The 27,484-nt window shown below is 38.6% G+C and overlaps 1 protein-coding gene across 6 annotated transcripts in view; it reads left to right on the top strand.

Moving 5' to 3' along the window:
• The window catches only part of LOC133420026 (sodium/potassium/calcium exchanger 2-like), a 63,667-nt gene extending 50,162 nt beyond the window's left edge, over positions 1 to 13,505 (top strand). For all 6 annotated transcript variants that reach the window (XM_061709573.1, XM_061709572.1, XM_061709575.1 and 3 more), the window contains 5 exons: positions 1,489 to 1,571; positions 8,368 to 8,502; positions 8,597 to 8,686; positions 9,021 to 9,187; positions 12,141 to 13,505. In XM_061709573.1, the coding sequence (XP_061565557.1) occupies positions 1,489 to 1,571; positions 8,368 to 8,502; positions 8,597 to 8,686; positions 9,021 to 9,187; positions 12,141 to 12,390 (725 nt within the window). In that variant the 3' untranslated portion in view covers positions 12,391 to 13,505. The remainder of the gene's footprint in view (positions 1 to 1,488; positions 1,572 to 8,367; positions 8,503 to 8,596; positions 8,687 to 9,020; positions 9,188 to 12,140) is intronic.
• The last annotated feature ends 13,979 nt before the right edge of the window (positions 13,506 to 27,484 follow it).

Below are 27,484 nucleotides of genomic sequence, written 5' to 3' on the forward strand. Positions count from 1 at the left end.
TGGCTTTGGGGCTTTATGTATTTTAATAAAGGTTATTAAGTACGTCTGGCCTGAATAAAGATGGAGTTATATCAGGGAAACGATGGGGAACAATAGTGTTGGCCTCTGACCTGTATATGTTCTCGCCCTGGGAAATACTTAATTATTACAAAAACTTTCCACGCATATGGAATTTGTGGTTAAAACTGCATATTTGTGATCACTAGATTTATTCATGTAGATTAAAAAAAAAAGGAAAATTGAAAGCGTAGAACTTGACATTAGCCTCTGACCCTGATGGATTAAAACCAGATTTATTAAGCAAATAAAACAAAAAAAAATCCTAAAAGTATATACCGTATTTTCTGGACTATAAGCCGCTACTTTTTTCATAGGTTTTCAACCATGCGGCTTATACAAAGGTGTGGCTATTCTGTGGATTTTTTCTTCCACCGCTCGGGGCACTCTAACCGGAATTAGAATCAAAACTAAGACAAAATAAATGCAAAGAAGAATACGTACTTCTTCTTTAGTAGATAGAAGTAGGTAGAAGCAGATTTCAAACAGATAAATAAATACCGGTTATTTTCTCTTGGTTCTGTCCCGTTTTAACCAGCAAAGTTGCTGCCGTGTTAAAAGACACTGTTAGGAAAGGATCTATTTAGGTACATACAGTACATGTACATCATTTACAGTTCAAAATCGTTTTGTACATGTAGTAAATATCTAATCCAACAACATAAATATCTGCGGCTTACATATCTTTTTTTTTTTTTTAAATAGAGCGGGTGCGGCTTATATGCAGGTGCGGCTTATAGTCCAGAAAATACGGTAGTTTCCCTGTTTATCAACAATCAGATTTTTGTTGGATAGTTTAATTCATATCTGACAACAAGGGCACCTTGTTGTCAGAGCCTTGCCCAGGTATTCGGCGCCACATCAAAGTTGACAAAGAGCTTCATGAAATGGAATCTGGAGGTTTTTGCGTAATGCTGCTCGTAGGTGGGCTGCAAGGCACGGAGCTGTAAAACTGCTGTTACACCTACACATGTGAACATGGTTGTCATGTTAACCTCCTTCGAGCTGATGCAGGTTCACCACGGCGCATTCCTGCGGTTCCCAACTCTTTCCACTTCACAGATGCCAGTTCTGTCATGATTTGTAGGTGCAGCGACTGTTGAGTGATGACATTTCAAGACATTTTCGAGGTTCCTTTTTTGGGATCAAAGAAAACCTTGGCAAGCAGAGGTATATTCTGTGCCAAAATTTTGCTGTCACTGCAACCTCTGCTCACATTTATCCAAAGCTAATCTACCAAAGCCATCCTGCGTCAAACGGGAGAAGGGACACACTGTTGGACAATTATGCTGTTAGTTTGAAAACCTTTAAAAATATAATATATGTGCTTTCAAGATACATTTTACTGTGTCCAACAAGGTTTGTTAGTCCCTTAGAAGTGAAATTCTTCCAAGAGTTGCTCGGTTAGTTATTGTTTTGCATTTTCCACAGATAAGAACCTCCCGAACAGCTCCAGCGTGGAAGTAGAGGTCACCCCACCCATGAACGGAACAGCCGGCCAAGAGGGGGAAACGGTAAGAAACTATTTGATAACATGTAGCATGACATAAGGGGAAAAAATTCTCCATCGTATATTTGCTCTTGAACCCCTGAACTTTCCCTCTGAGGATGAATAAATGATTATCTTATCTGTCATCTGTCATCTGTCATCTGATCTTATCGACTCATTTCCTGACCACCTAACTGGGTCATCGTCTATAAAAAGGCAACAAAGCTGTGAGACTCGTATCAAAGTTTGGGAGGCATTTATGAATATTTTATGCGTGTCATCCTGTCTGTGTTCCTCTGTGAGTGTGACTGATGCAAAGGTTGCGCAGACTATGGCACGGGCCACTACCGCTGCTAATTTCCCAGCATGCACTGGGTCGAGTTCCTCCATCTTCAGCCAGACCTGCCAAAGACCCGCCCACTCCCACTGAGTTCTGTAATCACACTCCTCACTCGCCTGCTGCTCCCCACCGCTGGGTGCATGCTGTCTCTCTGTCAAATACACACACACACACACACACACACACACACACACACACACTGTCTTTGGCAAACGGCCAGGCTCAGGGAGGCTTAGGATGGCACCTGCAGCAGTTGTGCTGGCATTAAGCACGACGGCGGGATGCAGCAACCTGCGAGCGCAGCAGACGGCCCTGGCACGAGCGGGCAGGGACTCAAAGTCGTGCGCTGAGAGGAGAACAGGCGGAGCAAGTGCAGGGGTGGGGCGGTCATCCTGCTGGACTCTCACGCTTCACACAGCGATTGGCCAAGAGTGACCACAGGCCAAAATGGACCTCGCTAAATGTTTCGACTGGGTGAAAAGTTTTCATTTCGGGCCGTTTGACTGGATCCTTCAGGCATCCTTGTATGACATTGAGCTTATCATTTCACGCAAGCTGTGATGTTTTAATTCACTGCTGTCAGGGTGCTAATACCTGGAGATTAATCGCACGCATCTTAAAGCCATAATCCGTAAGAGTTCATTAATTTCCATTAAAATTAAAATGATTTAGAAACCGTTCTTTTTATTTTTCAAATAATCTCAAATCTTGTCTGTTGCGGTCTTTATAAGCGCCTGCGGCAGTAATTCAGCCCGTACACAGCTGTGTGTTTGCGTTTGAAAGCATCTGATTATCCAGAAACTTAAGTACCTGATGGCAAATTTAAAAACATGCAATTCATGGATTGTGTTGTGTTTTTGAGACTCAGTGCTCTTTTTTTAATGTATATATTCAAACTTAATTTACCACGTGAACCATTTGAGAACCACATTGTCATTTGTAATGATGAGCTGTCAAAGAGGTAGCATGAGCAAAAAAAAAACAATGGAAATAAAAGCAGAACAAACTATTTTATAACATATCGAAACAAAAACACTTGAATTTTCACTGTGAATACTGTTTAGAGGTTAATTTACAGTGATTTTTATAATCAATACAAAGATGAAACCCAAACCTAAAAGGTTTTTATGCCGAAGCGTACCTTAAAACACTAACAAATGAAAACAAAACCTCAGAAGAAATCAAAATTTTAAATATGACATGATGAGTAACACAATCTTGTGCATTTTCTATCTGGTAGAATGAACAGATTTGAAATCATCTCATTAAAAGATTATAAATGATTTAGTGGGATTGGCTTTGTGCTTCATGAGTATTTGACTGATAATTCGCTTATATAAGTCTCATAAAACTACAGTCAGAGGTTTCATGAAGGTTAATCCGATTAATTTTAACTTCAAATAACTAACCCACTATAATTTTCCAAAATTTGTATTTTTATTTCATCCAAATTATCTTTGATTGCTGAGATAAAATACTAGAAACCTCGTTTGGTCCCAATGATTCAGGACTGATTTTAAAGTTAGAATTAAAGTCCAGTCAATGACCAACAGTCTTTGGTTATACTGTTGTTTAAGAACTAAATAAAGAAAATAGTTTTTCATTCTTGTTGTTTTTGGGCATGTAGCATTCCTGCTTGGAAAGATCCAGTGGACTAAATGTGAAACTGGTGTGGGAAGCATATTGAAGGATCTTACAACATGAAATGGGGCCACGTGTTTATTGATCTAGTCTGCTGCAAGTTATTCAATTACGCTCTGGGTTAAAAATAGCCTTCATATAAGAACCCAGAAGCTTCTGAAACAAGACAAAGGTAGCGCTCGATCTTACTAAATCACTTCAGAGCTCCTGATGTGATTACAGGTAGAAATGATGTGATTTTGTTGGTTTTTTTTTTTTTTTTTTTTTGGCATGGAGGCCTAAAATCTGATGAACTGTATTTTTAGCAGTGCCTTTTTCAGGTGGCAATTTTCTCACTTTCAAAGACCTGTATGTTTATTGGCATGCCTAATTCCTGCAAACCGCTATTTTTAGATATCTGTCCCACAGCGTACCTGTCTGTGTCAGCCAGGAAGTTGATAGGAACAGTTCACACCTTCATACGCCGCCAGAGGCCCCATCATGCTAATTATTCTGTCCCTCCTGGACGCCTTGGCAACGAAGACTGGGGAATAAGGGGAGAGTTAAGGTCAAATTAAAATCTGAAGCAGGGTTCTTGTACAATTTCCCATTGATACCCTGGAGAGTCACACTCATGTCTTTTAAAACAAAAAAAGAAAAGTAAAAATACCATATACTCTGACGTCTCCTAAAAACAGCAGATATCGTGTTGTCCTGTTAAGCAATTACAGTATGTTGCATTTGTTTGTTGAACATCCATATGGTGGCATTTTTATGAGTAATCAATCGTGAAAAACTCTGGTTACAGTATGACTCAGCTAATAGCTTCTGTACAATCATGTCCAGGATTATTTAGCAGCACACATTTTGATTATTTATAAGGGCATAAAATTCATGGAACACATTTATTTTAATTACGTACTTGAAAACTAAAAATAGTAGCTATTGGGGGGGTGTTGCATTCTCACTCCTGTCTCATTTGTATACATGTTCAAAACATAGCATTACTCTGTCAGGACAGAAATTGTTAGAAATTGTTCACATCTAAAAACGACCGTAAAACTATTGTTGTGGAGGAGCAAAATACAAGAGACCATGGAGCTAAGAGTAATAACGACAACAACAATAATAGTACATCATGAACAGCAGGATGTCCAAAGCAGAGAACAACCAGGAACCGTGACAAATGGACTAGCAGGGGAGGGAGGGTGAGCAAGGCTGTGCTGGTGTCGTCTGGGCTCAACTGTAGGGGGAGCTGTGGAGCAGCAGCTTAGGTGAATGCGGCACCAAAGTAAAACTATCTGCATCCTGTGTTGCCATGCAGCCTCATGTTTCTGCTGATTCTGAGCTCTGAAAAGAGTATTTTGAATAAACTGTGTGAACAACCTAATTGCCTTTCTCATCTTCCTGGATATTTTTGGTGTCCATGGCTAAATCCTGTTACCATTTCACACGCTCCAGCATGCCAAGTTTGGACTTGCATACATGTGGTTCATAATTGGCAAGATGGACTTAGGAGAAAGTGTTTCTGAAGATGGAAGCACGTGCAGTCCAGTCTTTCGGCTATTGTAACTATAAGGGACTTGATGACACCACAGCTCATCTAACACGCCCACCCATCCATGGAAATGTGGGATAAATCGTGATAAATCCACTACAAATTTGAAGTGAGAAAAATTCCATTCTCACATTTGAGGATCTAAACACTTCATTGTGTTAAACAACCACAGCATGTGACCATGTTTTGTTTATCTCCAACTATGTACAGTATTTATTAATAACTAACCAAACCTTACATTTTTGTTCTTATGCATAAATCTGACCGAAAACAACTGGAAAAGGCAAAAATCCTTTATCGATATGGGGTTAGATGATGGTCCGGCTTGGTTCTCCAGTATGACCCTCTGCAGGGTTTTTGGCAGTTTAATAAAATGCAAAAATCTGGCGTGTTATAAAAAGAAAACATCCGTAAGTAAAGACTCTGCAACCCAGAATGTGTAGGGATCATACGATTTCACAAATTTGATTGTTAAACTGCAACAATTTGCACTGCGGACCGATGTAACTCAGATTATTACATATTCTGGTGCCATACTGGATTTGTGTATCAGATGTTTATTATTTATAAGCTGTCTGTGCTTCCATTTGATAAATAGTTTGAAAACTTCAGATTCAGATGGACATGATGCATGTCAAACAGCATTTATGCCATGGCAGGTGGTGCAGAAGTAAAATGCAACAAGACTGCTAGATAAGTAGTTAAACTATTTTTAATCCTTTTATGGAAAAAGAGAGAGAGCAGCATTTCAGTAAGTAAAGTATACGTTGAATCGTGGAATATTTAACATATCTTCCTTACATTTATTTTTGAAAGGATATCCCTGCTGGTGAGCTGTTTTACTTTGTTTCCATAGATAGATGCATTTTGTGTATTCAATAAAAAATGAAAAAAATAATATAAAAAAGTAATCCAGATAAATCCGATTTAAAGCCTAACTGCAACTGTGCAAATGTGTATGGACTTTTTTTTTTTTTTTTAAATGCCATTTCAACTCTTGTAGCTTTGCGGCCTCACACTGGGTACAAGAGCAAATGCTTCCCTACAGGTAAGAAATAAAATAAAAAACATTGCCAAATGTCACATCGCCCCTCACAAGCGCTGTGGTGTCTGATGAAAGTCAGTGCCTTTAAGCACAGAATTGGCAGCGTTACCAACTGAGCCACCGCAGGGCAGGAAAGGCCCCCGAGGGGCTGGCATTTGGGAACCGAGTTAGAGTAGGCAGCAACAGCTACATGGGGTACTTAAACAAGAAAGCGAGTAAAGCAAAACATAAATAGACAAATAACAGCTTCATGGCGAGCCAGGAACAGTAACTCGAACCTAGCCGACATCCGTGGAACAGATGCAGGGCAACCTGCAGTACTGTGTGGGCTGTCAGTAATGTGCCAGAACTCGAGAACCAGCTTTTATTGCTAATGGTCTGCAGACTCTGAAGTGGGTAAGGATCTTAACAAAGCCTTGGGTTTTTGAGGTTTTACTGTAGACCTTTTAACAGACAACAATGCAGCCATCTGGATATGGAGAGTGAGAGAAATGTGCATGCTGAGCATAAGTGATGCAAGCGCTGCCTTTTGTTTGGCAGCTCTGATTACCAAGGTTACCGGGCAATATTCAGCAGCAGTAGCTGTCACAGCAAGATAAGCGCCATATGATTCATGATTCGTGCAGAAGCTATCTTTAAATATTTCTTCTCCACTCTCTGGGCATGCTCGGCTGATCTGATTGAATCTGTCAAAGCTGACGTGATTTTCATTCCACAATGATCATAGTGTTCAACATCTGTGATCAACATCTGTTTTATTTATTTTTCTTCCCAGTAATAGATCCCCGAATCCCTTCACTGCCTGCTTTTTCAAAATTTGTATTTAATTTTTTTTTCCATATGACTTGCTGAGAGCAACCACACAAGGGCATGGGACATGTTGTAGGTCATACACATATGTCTAGTCACATTTTCTCTGCTGCTCCCCATAGCTGCTCATCATCAGGCGTAATTGGATTCATAGGGACCGAGGCATATTTCCGCCCACAGAAGGCTCTGCTGCTGTGCATGAGTACCAGATTTTTTTTGAAAGAGAAAGGCTGCGGGCATATATGTGCAGCTTATTTAATGGTAATCGCTCACAATCTCGTGAAGCTTCCCAGCTCCAGGTGAAGTCAGACCACACGGGTCAAACTGTGCAGTCAACATCAGCAGTGACGAGCCCCACCAGTGAGGCTTCACGCTCAGTGCACTCAGTCAGCCATGAGACTAGTCTGTTTGAAGGTCACCAAAGCAAAGGCGTGCACGCGTCCAGGTCCTGCCAACAACTTCTGCAGACATCTGTGATGCCTTTGCCCCCTACGGTGGCTGAGACCCGCCATTGCTGAAAATAAAAGTAACGCTGCAAACAGAAACAAACACCGCTGCAAATAAAATAAACGCTTAGCAAATAAAGTAAACGCTGCAAACAAAAAGAAACGGCGCTGCAAATAAAGTAAACGCTTAGCAAATAAAGTAAACGCTGCAAACAAAAAGAAACGGCGCTGCAAATAAAAGAAATGCTGCAAATATAAAGAAACCCCGCTGCAAACAAAATAAAAAAACGACGCAAATAAAAAAGATTACTGGGGACTATTTTTGCCGATGCACCGGTGTTGCACATTAAAAATGACACGTAGCGACGTTGAACACTAACCTTTACACTTATTTTCTCGTTTTTCTGTTGTTCTTATTCCTCGCTCTTCTTATTTCTTCCATTTCACTTACGTCCTCTTCGTCTTCTTCTTCTCCTCTCACGTAAAAAACACCGGTGCATCAGCAAAAATAGTCCCCAGTAATTCACTTCCGTTGTGGCTTTTTTATTTGCGTCGGTTTTTTTTTATTTGCAGTGCCGTTTCTTTATATTTGCAGCGTTTCTTTTATTTGCAGCGGCGTTTCTTTATATTTGCAGCATTTCTTTTATTTGCAGCGGCGTTTGTTTTTATTTGCAGCGTTTATTTTATTTGCAAAGCATTTATTTTATTTGCAGCGGCGTTTCTTTTTATTTGCAGCGTTTCTTTAATTTTCAGCAATGGTGGGTCTCGGCCACCGTACTTTGCCCCTTTGTAAGTGGTTTCATTGCAGCGCTGCTGCCTTCCTGGATATAAGCCATCTATTTAATCACCTGGAAAATGTATCAACCGAAGAAATGCTGTATTTGCCTTACATTTTTCCTGGCACTTATTTCAAAAAGGCAGATTAAATTACATGTATAAAAATAAAGACATTGTGTTATAACCTGTATTTATTTGTTTATTCTGCAACTCTCATGCTCTCAGGCGGAAGATGAGGAAGAAGATGACCAGCCTCTGAGTCTGTCCTGGCCCGAATCCTGCCGCAAGCGCTTGACTTACCTCCTGATCATACCCATCGTCCTCCCCCTTTGGATAACATTGCCTGACGTCAGGAAAACGGTCTGTGAGACTGAGTCATGAAGCATTTGGAACATGAATATCCGTACTATGAAAGCTTAATTCACATTTTCCTCTCTTCTTCTTCATCTCTTAGTCATCAAAAAAGTTCTTCCCCGTTACATTCGTGGGTTCCATCTGCTGGATTGCAATATTTTCCTACCTAATGGTGTGGTGGGCTCACCAGGTACGCAGACCTCAAATACTACTTGACTCTTTAGAACATGACATGTGCTCAGTGACACCAGTGCAACACTATATTAACATCCTCAATAAGCATAATCCTCATCAGGAAACAAAGGCAGCACGCTTTGCCTTTTCTCTCCATTTCACATCCTTGACATTTGAATTTATTCCATAATCGACCCACTTAGACATAATATTCACGACAAGGAGGCTGTCAGAGTTTTGTCACCTCTATCAGCTCCTAGGCGACACGAGGACATTAAAAATAGCTGGAACAAAAGATTATGTTTTATTCATCCCAAAGCTTACTTTTTGTTCTTTATTTCTTTGTGCAGGTTGGAGAGACCATTGGGATTACGGAGGAGATTATGGGCCTGACTATATTAGCAGCTGGAACCTCCATCCCTGATCTCATCACTAGTGTCATAGTGGCACGCAAGGGTCTGGGTGACATGGCTGTATCCAGCTCCGTGGGCTCCAACATCTTTGACATTACTGTCGGGTACGCCATCTGAGTTTTTTGGGGGTGGTTTTACTATAAACTTAATCAGTAACACAAACACTTCTCTCTGAGTCTGAGCCATCTCTAAAACAGAAAAGCAAGTCAGCAAAGTTTATTTATATAGCACTTTTCACAGACACTTGTCACAGTGCTTTACAGAATAAAACAGTTTAGGGCATTAAAATACATAGAATACATAATAGAAAAGAAAAGACATAGAATAACTTAAAACAATGCAGTTTACATAAAATCCTGTTTAAAAAGGTAGGTTTTTAGTTGGTTTTTAAAAGCAACTTTACTTTATATCCTTCTGAATTTCAAAATATAAATTTCTGACATTATTGCTAGTAATAATTGGTCTTAAAAGAAATTAACTCACTGGGTAACTAAAGCATGGGATTCTTTTGATTATCTTTCCTTTTTTATACGGCTAGGCTTTTCCAGATGTGGATGGCTTTCCATGTTTTCTTGTGCTCAGGGTATAAAGCAGCACATTAAAATATCAGTTTCAATTAAATTCAAAGGAATATTTAATTAGTTTTAAAAAAGCATCGCCAAACCCTCATGTTCTCCCATCGCTGCAATCAGCAAAAACAACATCCCAGTCATCTCTTGTGATGACTACATATCTGCTTATGGCACTGTGTCATATCTCAACAGTTAAACTACACTGCAAAAAACAGTGCATCTAAAAATAAGCATAATATTTCACAATTCTAGTCAAAATAATTTAATTGTTAGCCAAAATATCTTTGTCCATGGGGTAAAAAATGTTTTCCTGACTAGAATTCTTAAAACTGGCAAATAGTCTAAAATAGTCTTGTTGTTCTTAATTACAAATTACATTAGTGTGTAAAATCACCCTGTACTTACTATATTAGTGAAATATACCACGGCCACTATGTAGAGGAGTCCTATGTAGGAAACAATGAAGTGAACGTAACAGCAGAATAACTGCTATAGTGTAATCTTTGTCAATGCTGTTCACTGCGTCACTGCTGCTGCACTGCAGGCTGATGGAGTTCCATCTATTGTACACTACTTTACATGGCTGATTGTGGGATACGTTGATTGAACTATAAAGGGTATAAACAATCCCTAGTCACTACATATTTAAAGTTTAGTTTAGTTTAGTTTATGTATTTAGCAATATAAGACAAATTGAACAAAAAATAAAAATACAATGAAATAATATGCAAGGAAAGGAAGAAGCCTGGTGGCTTATATAGAATCCTTTCCATATATGAATAAAAAACAAAACAAAAGCTACACACGGGGGAGTAAAAAAAACAAAAAAAAACACAAAAGAAAATGTAACTCAGATCAAATAACACTACAAAGATGAAACAATAAGAAAGTTCTTTAAATGTTTTTTGAATATTGGCAAGGATGGTGATGATTTAAGAGATTTATTGAGTGAATTCCACAAGTGGGGGCCTCTGAAAGTGATGAAAGATTGATGTTTACATGTTCTACAAAACGGTAAATTAAAATCATCTTTGTGCCTTTTGCATAAAAATGAATATCGGAATTAACACAAAAGAAATTATGAAAAGAAGAAGGAAGATCTTGTATATCATTTTTAAATTTGAACATAAATAAACATGTTTTAAAAATGTAAATTTTATTGATGGATAATAATGAATATTTAATGAAAAGGGGAGCAGATGGCTCATATCTGTTTGCATGTGATATCATTCTGAGAAACCTTTTTTGAATTATCAATCATTTATTAATATATGTTGAATGTGTAAAGACTACTATGAAATAGCAACCGTGGTTAGTAGTGTAATATATAGTGAGTAGGAAGAGTATTCAGAAGCAGCCTACATTTCTGTACAGTGTTGTAAAACCGACCTAAACTCCGTGCCTACAGGGCTATAAACTGAGTTGAAAATAGAAGAAGTTCCTCTGCGCTGCTCCAAAGACAAGGCTTTAAAAAAAAACAAAAAAAGGTGGCATATTAAGAAAAATAATCGCTTCTTCTGCTGTTGAGATTAAATATTTAGCTGTCTCAGGTGACTAGCCTCGAACCGCCTGAGTGTGAAACTGTCTTATTCATTGAGCAGTTTAGAAGGCCGGAGTTCTGTGACATCACAGTCCGAGGTCAGAGAAGATGTATACAACCTCCTCCCTCCACCATGTAGCATTCAGTAAGTCTCTGAAGGGGGTGACGCCAAAGCTGTGACTTAATTTGAAAAGATGCACAACCAGGGGGTGGAGGAGGGAGGTGTAGCTGACTCCACCCCTTAAACCAGCTGCTATGAACAGAGCTGTAAAAGCATGTTGAAAATGAAGCTGTTGTACAGTATTTCCTTTTTTCACCAAATAATGTCACATTAATTTTGTTGAGACCTCAGGGGGGGGATGACACATGTCCTCTAAGAGTTACCTTCATGATAACAGTTATTTGTGGAAACTGTGTTTTTCTGCAGTGTTATATGGCACATTGCCAGTTTTAAGACATTTACTGTTATTTAATCAGGTGGAAGTTATATTTTTCACAGTTAGAACCTGCAGCTTTTTCTTTATTGCATCTTTACCTATGGCCAGACCTGACTGTGGCGTCACCCAGTCAGTTTTGCCCTATATAAACCAATAAGCAATGTAATGGGTTTAACCCTGGAGTCCAATTCTATTTACCTGCCTTTATGCTACAAACGCAAGCACTTAACTGCCGTCCTTATATAGGAAGCCATGGCGCAGTCTTTAGTGTTACTGCTCCATCAGATTTCATGTAAACAGCCATATGCTTAGCCATGGCTAGTTAATCCACAGATGTGGAATAAATGTTAGGAAAAGCAAGATTTTCTACTGCTGATCACTCAGTCTTTAATTTTGTTTTGATTAAAAAAAACAAGTGTTACTATCGTGCAAATGGGGTTAATAGTTGCTAGGATTTATACTGGTATATTATTGGGTGAGGATGTATGACGTGTTGGTGTGTTTGCAGACTGCCATTCCCCTGGCTCATGTGGTCCTTCCTCAATGATCTGAGACCGGTGCAAGTCAGCTCCAACGGCCTCTTCTGTGCCATCGTACTCCTCTTCCTCATGCTGCTCTTTGTCATCATCTCCATCGCCGCGTGCAAGTGGCGCATGAGCAAGCTCCTCGGCTTCATCATGTTCTTGTTGTACTTCGTCTTCCTGGTGGTCAGCGTCATGTTAGAAGACAAGGTGATCACCTGTCCGGTGTCCATCTGAGCACCTGTCTCCGGGCTGCCTCCTCTCCATTATCAATGCCAAAAGTACCACCCAACAACCATCCGTTTTGTCTGCTGTCGCCGGTCTCAACTGACCCTTGTGATCCTTTACACCGGGAATAAAAGAAGAGGAAATGTACATGAGAATAATACGGAAACATGGAAATCTCCCCTGTATTTCCAGTTAACAGATGGTGGCGGGCGGGAAGAGGTGAAACCAACAACACAAGACAATGGCTTCTTCATATAACGTGCCGAGTCCTGAGTGGATTTTTATTTATTATTTCTTCACTGGCAGGTGAGGAGGGGTGGGCGTGGCAGGGTGAAGGGTGTATGCCAAATAAAGACATGTTATGCATGCCGTAGGTTTCTCTGGGTGAGCTGGAATCCAGATTTCGCCTGGTTTTGTTGGTGAAAGTCACCTCCTGTGGGGAAAATAAATGAATAAATATTAAACTCTTAAGAACAAATGCAGTGACTGAGCTAAAACTGTGAGCCCATTTAAGCGCACACGCTTGTTCAACAGGCTGGTACGCCATTGCCAAGAGTGAATATTGGATGTGGATGAATTTTATGGATGAGAACATTGCAGACGGTGCAGATGAGTATTTTGTTTTGGACGCTTCTCTGTCTCTGATGGTATTGAGTGGAAAGAGTCTCTCGTGGACATCGCACCTGGGCGACAAGGAGGTCTCTTTAGTGGGTAAAAACAGACTGTTTCACACAGATCTGCCTGTGCACAGCCCGAGTGACGAGTTTGAGCTCCCCTCTTTCCTGCCAGATGTCATTTTAGACTGCAGAACAGTTCTTCAGAGGATTTTTATTTCATTTCATTTCATTTTTTTGTCTCATTTTCATTAAACATTAGAAGTAGCATTAGATACTGTAGCAGTATTAGCTCATGTGGAACCATGTTGGCAATTTGCACCTTTCTTTTGTTTTTGCCATTGAACACACTGATTTTACAGAACTTCTCATGCTTCACAGGCACCATTAAAAAAAGAAAAAAAAAGAAGAAAAATAGGCAAGAACAAAAAAAACAACCCTAACTAAAGTTTAGCCTCTCAAAAATATATGTTAGCCTTCAATATCTCGTACTGGTCCGGGAAAAATAAATGCATGAGTACTTACTGTAGGCTCACTAGAGTCCCATAACAAAGTCAATGTCAAAATAGTACATTTGAAAAGAACTTTACAGTGTTTAAACGTCACGGTTGGCTTAGATTAGTCGATGTGTAGTGCTTCGTTCACAGTAGAACTTGGCTCAAATCGCCAGCTAGTCCAGCTGTTGGGGTACAAGCGTTACCTGCATGGAAAAAAAGAGCCCCGAAGGTGAATAATAGCCTACCAATCAACATTTTAAGAACTTGTATACCAAAATGTACGCTTTTTCCAACACATTTCATAACTTCTTAATGCAAACCAGTGCTCGATCTCTATGTAGAAATTGTCGATATGTATGGTTAAGGATATCTATCAAACTTGTGCAATTTCTTTTCAAATCGAAGGTGCTTTTGTGTGCATGTGTACGTCATCACACAATGACCATCCCCTCACTTTATCCATAAATAGAGTCGTGTGTATATACACACACACAAACACACCAACCTGTATTTTATACTGGAGAAGGAAATCATAATCACAGTCTCTCTTTAAGCTTCATAGAATGTGGAAATCAAAGACTTTACAGCAATATGCCATTCGTCGTCGTTAAGAATCGCAACCCCCCCCCCCCCCCGCCCACTCCCCGGTGTGTCCGTCTCCCCTCCCCGCCATCCTTTGTGCCCGTTCAGAAACCCCACAATTAAAGGTGGGGATGTCATTTCCTTCTGAGATAACCCCCCTCCCTTAGAGCTGCCCACAAACACCTGCTTTACCTCAACACAGCCTCTGTACAGCAGCGTAGTAGGAATTAACTGTAAAATAGTAGTAAATAGATTACCTGAATGTGTGAGGAAAAAAAGTGAATTAAAAAACAAAACAGATGCATGTGAGGAAGTTGGGCTGGTTACCCACGGACTGTACAGCAGAGCTTCGACCAGCAGTATACTGTACGCTGACACTTATGCATCCATTCAGAGAGAAACACCAAGAACTCATTGGTCTTATTTTTGTAAATATATTTTTTCTTTTTCTGCAATGACCTAATGGTTCATTCATATACCTTGTTCACTATTATTCAGTTTACGTTTTTTCTTTGGAGGGGTGGGGTGGGGGAGGGACTTCAGTATTTTATACAGGTGGCCCCTTTAGTATTGAGCAAAAAACATCTGTACAGGTGTCTGGTGAAACAATGAGGGCTTGAAAGACCACCACGACCCCTCTGACAGAGCAACCGCAGCACTTACACGTGCCACTGATGTGGCTCCCGACAAATGCAAAAGGAAAAATAAAAGACAACACACCCATAACTGTTGTAAGTAGTTTGTTGTGGTGCATTACGTTCTCACCATCCACAGTGAAGGAGTTATTCTTTATAGCCTCCACGATGACTCATGCATATTTGCCATTAAGATCTTCCCCCCCAAAGGGCCCGCACACGCTGGTAAATGTGTTCACACCTCACTCCTGTTTCATCTCGCCCCTTCTTCTAAAGAACAGTTGGACATTCAAGGAAATGCAGGCTTTTCTTGTCTTACGCCTGCGCTGCATAGGCTTAGCCGGGCGTGAATACTTACTGAAAGGTAAGAACATGGACCCGGAGAACATGGCGCATCTTATTTGATTAGTCTACACAAACTCCACTGTGTCAAAAAAACACACAAAGGAAACCCCACAAGTTGTGGTTGATATGGTATTAAGTTCTCATCTCCACCCATAAACTGTATTATCTAAGAAAAAGCTAATTTCTCCAAGTATCTCACGATAAGATGTTAACACTTTAACACTTGCATATTGTACCCGTTCGCTTCAGTTCCTTCAAGCCCCTCCTGTCAAGACAATAAGTTTCCACTTTACACGTTATTTTCGGAGTGAGATCGTGAACGGGCGGAGAAAAAAATAAGATATCACACGGGTTCAGCATGCGAGCATGGCATTGATTTTGGTTTACCAGGGTAGGCGACTGTGAAAGTTAACCACTAATGAACATTCTTGCACTGTAAATGTTTTATTTTCTTGGTGTTAATGTAAGATTTATTTAACGTGTACATACACTGTATACAGATACAAATTAACCATATAATCTATATGTGTAAAAGAAATATGTCTCATTATGTAAAAACACAAAGTATATAATAAAAACAAATAAAGATTCAAATTCAAATATACAACAGTGTTGTCAGTCATCATTTATTGGTTTCCCGCTTGAATTCTAGCTTTATCTTAGATAATATTCATACATGGTTGATAAAAAAAGAACTATAAACATAGCTTTTTTTAAGTTATACATTTCCTGTGTATATTGTCACTCCAATCAAATGTTTCATTTTTTAACTCCCGCCTTCTTTTACCAATAACTCCACACTCTGTCACACCCACTTCACCCTACCTGCACTCTCTTCTTCACCTCTTTTCCTCACTCCCCATTGCTGTGGACAGTATTCTCTCTGATGGACTTTCATTCGTCTTCTCCCTAGAGCAGTGGTAGCACATTCCAAACCTCAAGGGCTGCTGTTTCAAATGTTTTCTGTATGTTTTAGACATTTCCCTGCTTTGACACAACTGATGCAAATGACTCTGACATTAGTGGACTTGTGCAAACCTTGATGGCGGGCTGATGATGATCCATTCATTTGCAGCAGGCGTGCTGATGCAGGGAAACATCCAAAACATCTAGAACCGCAGCCCTCAAGGACTAGAAGTCGTCATTTCTGCTCTAAAGCGTATTCTTAATTCTCAGTTTCATCTCACAGTCCATAAACATATACGTCAGGGTAGGTGGGGACTCTAAATTGCCCATAGGGGTAAGTGTGAGTGTGTGAAGTTGCCTGTCTGCATGTGACCCTGTGATGTACCCTTGCTTTTTGCCCAATAAAAACTGAGATAGGCTCCTGCAGATCCCTGTTCCCCCTAAATAATCGATGGATGGATCGATTGCTGAAATTTCTTCTGTGCACACTTCATCAACCATCTGCAAGATGTTCCAAAGCGATCTTGCATATACTGTCCATTTCAAAACCACTGTTTCACTGGGTTTCAAACATTTCCGTAACCCCTTGGTAGATTCTCTGGTGTGCTGTGGATCGCCAGTAAAAGTTCAATGTTTGACTCATAGTCTTCCTGACACATCTCTGGAATATTTTCAGAAAAATACCACTAAGATACAGTACAAGTGATCTAGTTTGAGTCATGTCTGTACGCCTCTTTTCACAGAAGCCAGTTTTGGGAGATGATGAAGTGAGCCACTTTCAACAAGTGTGCCTTATTTGAGCTCTGTCCTGCAGGTTTGTGCTTCCATACTACACTCAGCTCGACATGAGAGAGCTTATACTGATCTCTCACACCTGCACACACCAACCCCAGTCACCAAACTGACAGAAAATAATTTGATTGCCATTTTTTATTTTCATTTTTTCAGAAAAATGTGCAGTTCCTTCATTTTTAGTTAATTCGTTCAGACATTAGTACATCTGGTATCATACATCTTGTAGTTTAGAGATGTCATTGTGGGTCATGCATTTTACTGGCTCAAGTTGTTTAAAACACATACACACAAACACACACATATTGGATTGCTGATGTAATGTAAAGACCAGCGGGCTCTATTTCCGCTGTTTTATGTAGACTTGATAAACTGTGAACTTTATGAGTGTTGCTCAACTTTTCTGTGTGTTTTTCAGCTGTGGTGGAAAACCTGACTTCCCCCCTCAATAGTGAGCAAAGTTGTGACCAATACTATTAGAGAGGAGAAGTAAAATCCTCTTAACTGCATCTTATCAAATGCAAACAATGATTTTTTTTCTCCCATTCTTTCCTGCTTGTGTCATGATAGTCTCTGGAGTATGTCTCCCTCTAGTGGTCAAACTCCAAAATGTCAATGCGCCATGAAACTATGACGCTTCTGTAATAAAACATCCGCCCACCTAAAAATGTCATCCAGAGGGTTTCTTCTGAATTAGTTTGTTTTAGTATTTCCTTAGAATAGTGTCTCATGGTTTCCAAGTATGATGTTTTGCTCTTCTTTCCTTCTTGTTGAGTCATGAATGGAAATTTGTAGTCTTTTAGGCTATATGTCTACACATCTGCTGAAGTCCGCCTGCATGATGGACTTTAACCCCTAACTGTCAGAATGGTTGAGTGCAACTTTTATTTTTCTCACCACCGATTCACTGGTGCCAAGACTTAAAAATAGATCAATAAAAGAAGTAAGAAAGATGAAACATGCAACGCTGACAGGGTTTTTCTGTGGGGATGAGGTAAACCGGTTGCAGGAACTAATAATAGAGGGACTGTTTTGATTTATGTGGGGCAATGACAGATGTGATGGATTTTTCCTCCCTTAAAGGTATGAGACTACAATAGGTTGTGCGTTTTTTTAATTCCCCCTGTACTGCCTGATAACAACATGACTGATTGGTAACACATTCTTTTTTAAATCTCTTCCCGATAGCTTGATTGTCATAGAGGAAGTTTGTTTGCAGGCCTCAACAGCAGAATCTCAGATCTTTCCACAGAAGCGTGTTTCATTCTATCCGGGTCGAGGCCCCTGGTTTTTTCCCGGTAATCCCCACGGCGTGTTTTCACTAGAACTCCCTCGCTGCTGCTCCCCATCCACCCCAGCACCTAATGGGGAGTTTGTTTAGTATTGCATAAAATACTTCCTTATCCACTTTATGGAAAGAAGAACACGGGCATTTCCCCTGGAGAAGGATTGTATACACCATTGTGACGTTATTCATGACAGCCTGCCTTTTATTTCTGGATAAAGCCTGCTGTAGTTTGAAAGAGAAGACGTCTGGTCATTCCCTTCATGGTTGGAGAAAAATGTGAAGACAAGATTGAGACTGTTTTCTGCAGACATCAGCAAGGACATACAAAATGATTGAGCGACCTTAAACACCAACAACATGCATCATTAAGCAACCAACATTGATTTATTTAAATGTGTTGATTTTTGCACCGGCAAAAAATAGACCTGTATTCTAACGAATGTCATTGGGTTCTTTGGACGCCCTTTATTTGAAAAAAAAAAAGCATATTATATAGGTTACATGTGACTTGGAGACTTTTATTTTCTGCAAATTGTAAACACTTTTCAACCGGTTCATGCAGTTCAACTTTCATAAGAATTCTTAAGCAGTAAGCACAATGGGACCTGTTCCCACCCACAACGTACCTCAGGGGAGGAAAAATCCCTTCTGGAGTAAAGAGTTATGTGCTTTTTTCTTTGTGAATGTCTTTGGTAACCTCATAGCTTCTACTAATGTATGATTTATAAAGATTTCTGAGCATCAGCCATAATTAAAATGGTATAACAACAAAACATGATGAAAGCGTAACAACCAATTTCTCTTTTAATACATTTTTTGTTAGCAAAAGCTTATTTTAAAATTCTTAAAATGTATTCATGACCAGTTAAAGCTGACCCAGTTTGACCCAGGTCAAACTGACTTTTTTGTGAGATAATTACATTTTATGTATAGACATGACAACAAAACAGGACAATGCAACATAAAAAAACAGCAAAGCAAGAAAGATAGCACAATGAACTTCAAAGAAAAGGCTATTTCAAAAATATTTGTTTGATTGATTTTACAAATAATTGAACAAATCTTATATACGATAACTTGTAAAAATATGCATGAAACCGTGTTGAGAAATGATGAGTGATTCGAATAGGACCTGTGGTGTCTTGTGAAGTCAACAGCAATTCTGCATCACAAGTCCGAATTTCCACTGATTTCTGCTTCATGTGACAGCTTCATCTCCGGAAACAAAACCTGACAGCTTTCCTGACTAGATGACATGCTGTAGGTCACCCACTGTGCTGTACAAGACAGCCCTGTCTAACTGTGATGACATGCATCTTTATTTCCTTTCCATAACATAAAAAACATTTTTAAAAATCTATATATATACAGTATATACATACATGTGTATATATATATATATATATATATATATATATATATATATATATATATATATATATATATATATATATATATATATATAATTGTATTTTAAATGTAATTTTCAGAGGCACTATTATTATTATTATTATTATTATTATTATTATTATTATTGCTATTATTATTATTATTATTATTACTATTATTATTATTATTATTATTATTATTTTACCAACATGACTACACACTGTGTGGCATTTGTAGAATTTTTTTTTTTTAATTAATGTTTAAATATCTCTGACAGCTGTCCAGCATTTTCAGTATTAGAAATTACAAAAAATACATTTTCATTTTGTCACAAGTTTGTTGTAAAGTCGGATACAAAATGTTTTCTAAGTATCTGCGTTTTGACCTAAAGCTCTTTGAAATTTCCACATTGTTATCTCTTCTTCTCCTAATGTTTGTCACTTACACAAAGTCCAAAAAAGTAGAATAAAATCCTACAGGAGGCGAAACAGTAAATACATAAATATGCAATACTTTACTCAAGTTCTGTAAAACCTTTAAACTTTTAAAATGCTGTGATTTCATGCATTGTGTCCTAATGGTCCTGATGTTTCGGATGACCAGATATTAAAAAGAGCAAAATCTGTTTGAGCTGATACTGACTGTCCCAACAGCCTATTTTACATTTATCTGTCAGGGTTGTGCTGCTGCCTCTCCATATTACTGAAAAATGTAGATAAAATACCACATCTAAATCTATCTGGAAAGCTTTTCCAAACTTAATCTGACCAAAGTGAAAGTTATGTTTTTGTTTGTTTGTTTTTCAGCAAAATGCACTAAATGTTTTAATTGTAACGTATTTTTACCCTGGCGCCGCCTGACCATTTGCACATTTAATGTGTAAGCCGTGACTTGCCGGTTAAAGCTGACAAATCTGTGAGATGATGCCGCCACGCCAGAATTCGTATTAAATTTGTGAGTCAGTACTGTTCAGGTCTGTGGGAATTTTCTCTCTCCCGCATCCCACTCATGAACAGCTCATTTTCTATCATTTGCCAACAGTTAACAATCTCCACGTGAATCCTGAGACAAGATCAGAGGCGCTAAGGACGGCTTGTGGAGCAGTTTTAGCTGACTGTTGGCCAGATGTGTCCCAGTGATTTCATCCACCTTCAGCTTGCTGCTCTTGCATTTGACTCAGCAACATGAGTCTCGGAGGAGGCTGCAGGCCAGATCATGCACACTCATTTGATCCTGTTACAAGCAGCAGAAAGGCGAATGCGAGTCACACTTTGGCTGCAGTAGAAGAGAATCATCTGAAAATATCTCACGTGGAGGCGAGCGAAACTGCTCTGTATAGCAACTTTGAGGCTTTATTTTCAGAAGAGGTCTCAGTGGACCTGCGACCATTGTGACTCACAACGAGTGTCTGTGTGCATTTGATTTGTAACTGCTACACATGTGATTCAGCTTGAGAAATGTCTGAAACAGAGTTTTGGTTACTAAGACACGGTAAATGATGAATAACCAACACAGAAGTCCCCCAGCTTTGATTGTGACTATAATATTTACAACAGAACAAATCCAGAGAAAGTACAACAGTTTATGCACTCCCTGAATGTATTTATTTTTATGTAAATAAAAGCAACGAGATTAAGATACCATGAGAAAGGGGTGATGAATGGAAAGAATTTTCCTAACCTACATCCAGACCTACATTCAACAAACAAAAACCTCTAAAAGTCAAAGTGTTTACTCCCAAAAGTCCATTTTTTTCCACCGCTTGAAGTCCAACTAGAGATGGGGAGAAAAGGCATTCCTACACTTGGAATCAGGTACAAATCCATCTGCACCTTCAGGATCTGGTGTTTCTTTGTGAATTTTAAACATATTCTATGCAGCAACATCTGGCTGCAGATGATACAACTTATTACTACTGGTCTTGTTTATTACAGTTCAGACTGAATACATAATACATAAAAGGAAAAAGCGTGCTGCCATGCATATGATTGTGGGCCTAACTGTATGTTAAAACATTTTATGGGTACCGTATATTATATATAGCTGCGTTTTGTATTGATTCTTAAAGCTTAGCTGCTGCTATGTTTAAGCAAGAGTACTTGCTAAGTTTTTCTCCCTGGTTAAATAAAATTTGAGAGGAAGTAGTAGAATAGAGAGAAAATGTGAGTATTTGGTGAAGTGAAAGTATGGAAAAAGGTGATTTTTATACATGGAATTGATGTAAGGCTCAGTGATGTAAAGAAATCTTCTGTATTTCAAGCTGGCTGTCAATAATATAGATATTGGAGGCTGATTTGTTCATTAGTCTTCAATCACTTTTCCATCTGTTTGATGGCATGGATAAGCATCTCAGCTGGAACAGCTGTGTCGGTATATATGTCCTCTCAGATGTCTTCCCGACCTGCAAATCAACTGGATTTGGCAACATTTCAGACGTAGTAGATATAAGATCCACGGTACACATCTGGATCTGTAGTGACACGCTTTCAAGTGCTCCTTTCTATAACATAGCGTTTCATGATTCCTGTTAATATTTCTCTGACGATCTACAGGCAGCCTACATGTTTCCTTGTCAGTCAAAACAGGTTTGCTGTTTGCAAATGTCCACTTTATAGTGTGATTGCTATGATATGACATAAATACAGATGCTTATTGCATATTAAGACTTCCTATTACTGTTGAATTCCTCTGATGTCGTTTGGTCTGTGGGAGGCAGGTGCGGCCAGAATCTACACCTTCCAAAGTGAGTCATCGTAGAAAGAATTTGCTAAAGTTAAGGATCGTCATACTGTTTGACAAGGAAGACATTTTGCTTAATTTAATCTGTTTATTTAAGGCAAGGCAAGGCAAGGCAAGTTTATTCATATACCGGTAGCACAATTCAACACAAGGTGATTCAAAGTGCTTTACATCGACATTAAAAGCAGCAAGACATAATTGTACAGTAAATAGCAAATAAAATGAAATAAAATTATGAAAAAAGAACGTAAAATAATAATAATAAAAGCACAGGTTGCTAATTTAAGAGTATGCTTAAATAACGAATAAATGAAATAAAATGATAAGAAAAGAAGTCAAATAATAAAAAGCACAAGCTGTTAAAAATAAGGGCAGTAGAGTACAGCAGGTAAGTATTTAATTTAGGAGTTAGGGTTAGGTCTACAGGAAGTTTGTTCCACCGGTGAGGAGCAGAATAACTGAACGCTGCCTCACCTTGCTTAGTTAAACTTTAACCTGTCTTATTATTAACAAAACTGACATTAGTAATTTAGATTTAAAGTGCTATACACCAAATTATGCTCAGTTGAAGTCTTTGTATCAGGTTGTAGTGGGTTTAAACCCACTTTAAAAAGTATCTTCAGTATTGGAGCATAAGCACCTGAGGGCTTTTTTTTATTATTAAATCATATCAAAGTATCCACACTGAAGAAGAGCTCATTTGGTTTGCGTCAGAGACTATGGGTTGGGCTCTTTCAAGAAAGTCAGGCAAAAGGCATTCATAGATAAAACAATAGGAAGGATAGTTTTTTAAAAAAGAGAATGAGAGAAGGAGAAAAACAAGTTCTGGTCCACTTTTTTTTTAAAGGCTTTAATTTAACATGGCCATGTGGTACGGCAACTTTACCACAAAAAATAGATGCAAGCTACAAAGAAGAGTGAATCTAGCCTCACAAATAACAGGGAAGACACAGAGAAACTTATGAGAAAGTGATTGGGAAAAAAGCTGCTAGGATAGGTAGACGCCTAGACGGTGTACCAAAGGCTAACTGGAACTTATTTAAAAACTCATTCATTCCCAACGCCATTAAGGCTCTGAATGAGGGCACGTCTCGGTAGACTTGTCTTTTATGTACATGCCCTTGTTGTTCCTCCTTTTTTGCCACTAAGATGTTTTGCGTGCAAATGTTAAGTGTTTGTTGATGTGTCATGTTACTGTTGTTTTTGTATTATGAGACAAAAGACAAATCTCCACTTGTGGACAAATAAATTAATTAACTAACTAACTAACTACAGTAACTAACTAACTAACTAACATTTTATCACTACTAAGCTGTTAGAAATTGAAGGAGACATGCAGCTTCAAACTCAGAAGTCACAAGACAATAAGATAGATGATTTATGGGTGAAATCTCAAGCTTTCAGACTTTAATTTTTAAACATATAATGCGAGTAGGAGCAATTGATCCATCTACTATTTTATCACTGTGGCAGGAGTCACAAAAATACGACGGAGTATTAGGGCCAAACTAAGACAAAAAAATGACGAGAATAAAGTCATAACATTACGAGAATAAAGTCGTAAAATTACGAGAATAAAGTCATAATATTACGAGAATAAAGTCGTAATATTTTGAGAATAAAGTCATGATATTTTGAGAATAAAGTCTTAATATTACGAGAATAAAGTCGTAATATTAAATATATTATATATATAACTTCACAAGATGCTGCTCAATATTCCTAATTTTAACACAGGGAGAAGACTGCTCTTCCTGTTAGAGTTCTCATAAATTACCACTTTATTTTCATAATATTCCGACTTTATTCTCATAAATTACGACTTTATACTCGTAATATTATGACTTTATTCTCGATAATATTACAACTTTATTCTCGTAATGTTACGACTTTGTTCTCGTAATGTTACGACTTTATTCGCGTAATATTACAACTTTATTCTATTACGACTTTATTCTCGCAACATTACGACTTTATTCTGGTAAATTTACGACTTTATTCTCATTATATTATGACTTTATTCTCGTAATTTCCATTTTTTTTTGTCTTAGTTTGGCCCTAATACTCCGTCGTACAAAAATGATAACACAACACACAATAATGTAGTACAATAGAAGAAACAAGCACGGGATTTAACATAATTAAAGCTACATATATTTCCCTCTGAGATTCAAAGACGTCTGCATGTTTAAATTAACTTTTATAATTAAAGGATCAAACACTCCATATCTGTGAAACAGATGAGAGGTCAGAGGTTAGAACGCCTACGCTACAGTCCAGCCATGAATTTACCTGACAGCTTGGAAATGAGTACTCCAGTATTTGATGGAGGGACTTACTTTGCATGAGTGGTCTCAAGCTTTGGTGGCGTTTCCTGCCCGGCCTGGTCATATTCAGTGGTCTAGACAGTCATTGAATCACTGTGAGTGATTCACAATGAAACCAGAACCAGAAGTCGGGGCTTATTTTGAGTATGGATCAGCAAGAGTTCTGATGAGATAGCCTACTGACTCACACTTTTCTTTGGTAAATTACGTTGAAGCAAAACAAAAAAAGAGAGAAGCTATTCAAGTCATCTATAAAACTGTAGAATTACAGATTTGGAGGGAGTTTTTTTTTTTTTTTTTCACTCATATGTTGGATGACGATCCTCCTCTTTAATGAGGCCAATGAGAGTCCTCGTCGGGGGTGAAAGGTACCGGAAGCCACGACGACACACCTTCTGGGTTTGTTTAAAGACATCACATTTAAGACATCCCCAGTGCGTTCATGCACTTTATGTGCCGCTTCACTGGACAGAGGACCGTAGTCATCTAGTAGCCTACTTTTAAGTTTGCATTCTATGTATTTTCTTACTCTGCTGGCCGAGGCTGATGGCAGGACACGGGGATCTGGATCTGGGCTGAGCTGGAATAGAAGGAGGAACACGCAGCAACAGGTAGATAACAGGTAACGCCTGAATTATGGTTCCGCGTTAAATCGTGCGCTTTTTTCTTCTGCCACTCCACATTTTGGAACAAGAGTGTCGCCATTATAAATATGTCTCACCTTAACAAGCCAGGAACAGCTGGAGTTAAAGGAGAATGGGTCCTGGTGCAAGAATGGACCGTGGAAACATCAGAAGTGGGGTTTTTTTTTATGTTTTATCATGGGTTCCGAAAGAAGGCAAGATGTTGGCATAGCTGTCGAAATAAGAGCTCTGCTATGCCATCAACTTGCCATCTTTCTCTCCCCTTTGCAGCTATGACCGGATCAGTTTGTTTTTCTCCATATATATAGTTTCCATCTGTTTGTATATCAATATATATCCTTATGTAAACTACATAGAAAAGACTTCCAGGCTATTTTGTGTGAAGCTCATTTTCCACTGCATTAGCTGTTTCAAACTCTTTAACTGTACTGTAATATTACAAAAAAAAAAAGCAATTTTATCAGCAGCTTGACGAATATAACTTATATTAAACCTTCTACAGTTCAATGAACTTAGCTATAGGCTACCAACTTATATCCCAAAAAAGAGGTAGGCAGACCCAAGTGAATGTTTGTTTATTTGCTTGTTTGTTGTTGTTGTTTTGCTGTACGAAGTAAATTAACATATTTCATCTAGCTACTGACACTGTAAATAATCGTCTCTCCTGCAATATTGTTTGTCCTGATAAAATATATAAATACAAAGTAAATTCACTTGAGTCTTTCATTTCATGCCATACCAATGCATTTTAAAGGAAATATTGCAGCCACTAATTTTCCATGTGTTTTCAGTAAGAATTTGTGTTACTGGTTGACGTTTTTTTTTTTTTTTTTTTAAAGAAGAAGAAGAAGAAGAAAGTGGGGAAAATTAGTTTAATTCACAATTTTGTTGTCGGAAAAGTCCAAAATATACTGCACATTTAATAATTATTACTAGGAAATTGTGTTTGTACTTTACAGCAGGCAAGTTTGATGGATAGATAGGTAGGTAGGTTTACACAACATTACAAATGTGCGACAACTACAGATGGCGCTTATTGTTTGATTCCTAAGACTCGTATTTTCTGGTTGTCAATACTTTTGTGATGATACTGATGTAAAGGATACAACACTTCTGTAACTACTACTAGTACCATTAATTAAATTCAAGAAAATAAGATATGCGCCCTTTTAATTGCAATGCATTGCTAAATGTCAAATCAAATGTCAAAAGCGCTGAAATATATGGGTTGTGCTGTTGAATATTTTTCTTAGTTATCGATAAGCTATCTAAACTTTTTGTAAAGATTCATATCCGGCACTTTTTAATCCTCATATTGTTTCTGGTTATTTCTGTTATACATTTTACTTTATTCTATCTCTTAGTTTATCTCCATATATATTTGTTTGCTTTTATATTTTTATTTTTATTTTTACTGTATTGCACCAATCACCACAACAAATTCCTTGTGTGTGATGACAAACTTGGCAATAAACCCCCTTTCTGATTCTGATTCTGATTCTAAAGTGTGAGGGAAGTAATATACTAACTACGTATATAGCCAACGTTAATTCAATTCAATTTTATTTATATAACGTCTATTACAACAGAAGTTGTCTCTAGGTGCTTTCCAGAGACCCAGAACATGACCCCCGAGCAATTATTACATAAACAATGGCAGGTAGAAACTCCCCTAGTGGAAGAAAAACCTTAAGCCAAACAGTGGCAAGAAAAACTCCCCTTTGAGGAGGGAAGAAACCTGGACCAGGACCTGGATCATAAGGGGGGACCCTCCTGCCAGAGGCCAGCTGGGCAGAGCAGGAAAAGAGAAAATAGACAGAGAGAATGAAGAACAGAGAAAGGAGAGACACAGACACTGAGGTGGTCGGAGGGGCGGGGGGACTGCAGGTCAGGATGCAGCTCCTGAAGCTCTGGCCTGCAAACATTCACAGAAGAGAAAAGGGGGAGGAGGAGGCAGACCAGCACAACCAACTACAATAACAATGGAGAACAATGATGGTTATGAAATACTTATAATCAATAACTGGATTGATCTGAAGAAAGGAAAGAAGAAAAGAGAAGGAGGGGTGATGGGCATCTCCTCTGTTTATGTCTGGTTATATCCAAGACATAAACATCAACTATTCCACTTGTGATTCAAGTGGAGTTTGAAAACAGCAATATGAGCCACTTTTAAGTGTATTTCTTGTAAAAAGGTGAAAAAAAAATCACTGACATCAAAATGAAGAAGGAGTTAAGTAAACAGAACAAAACAAAAATCACACAACGCTGTCCGGTCAGGACCGTTGCTATGGGAGACGACCGCAGACTTCGGTCACGTGACCAGCCCTCAGTAGTGACGCAAT

The sequence above is a fragment of the Cololabis saira genome, chromosome 20 (assembly GCF_033807715.1).
Source record: "Cololabis saira isolate AMF1-May2022 chromosome 20, fColSai1.1, whole genome shotgun sequence".
Taxonomy (NCBI): Eukaryota; Metazoa; Chordata; class Actinopteri; order Beloniformes; family Belonidae; genus Cololabis; species Cololabis saira.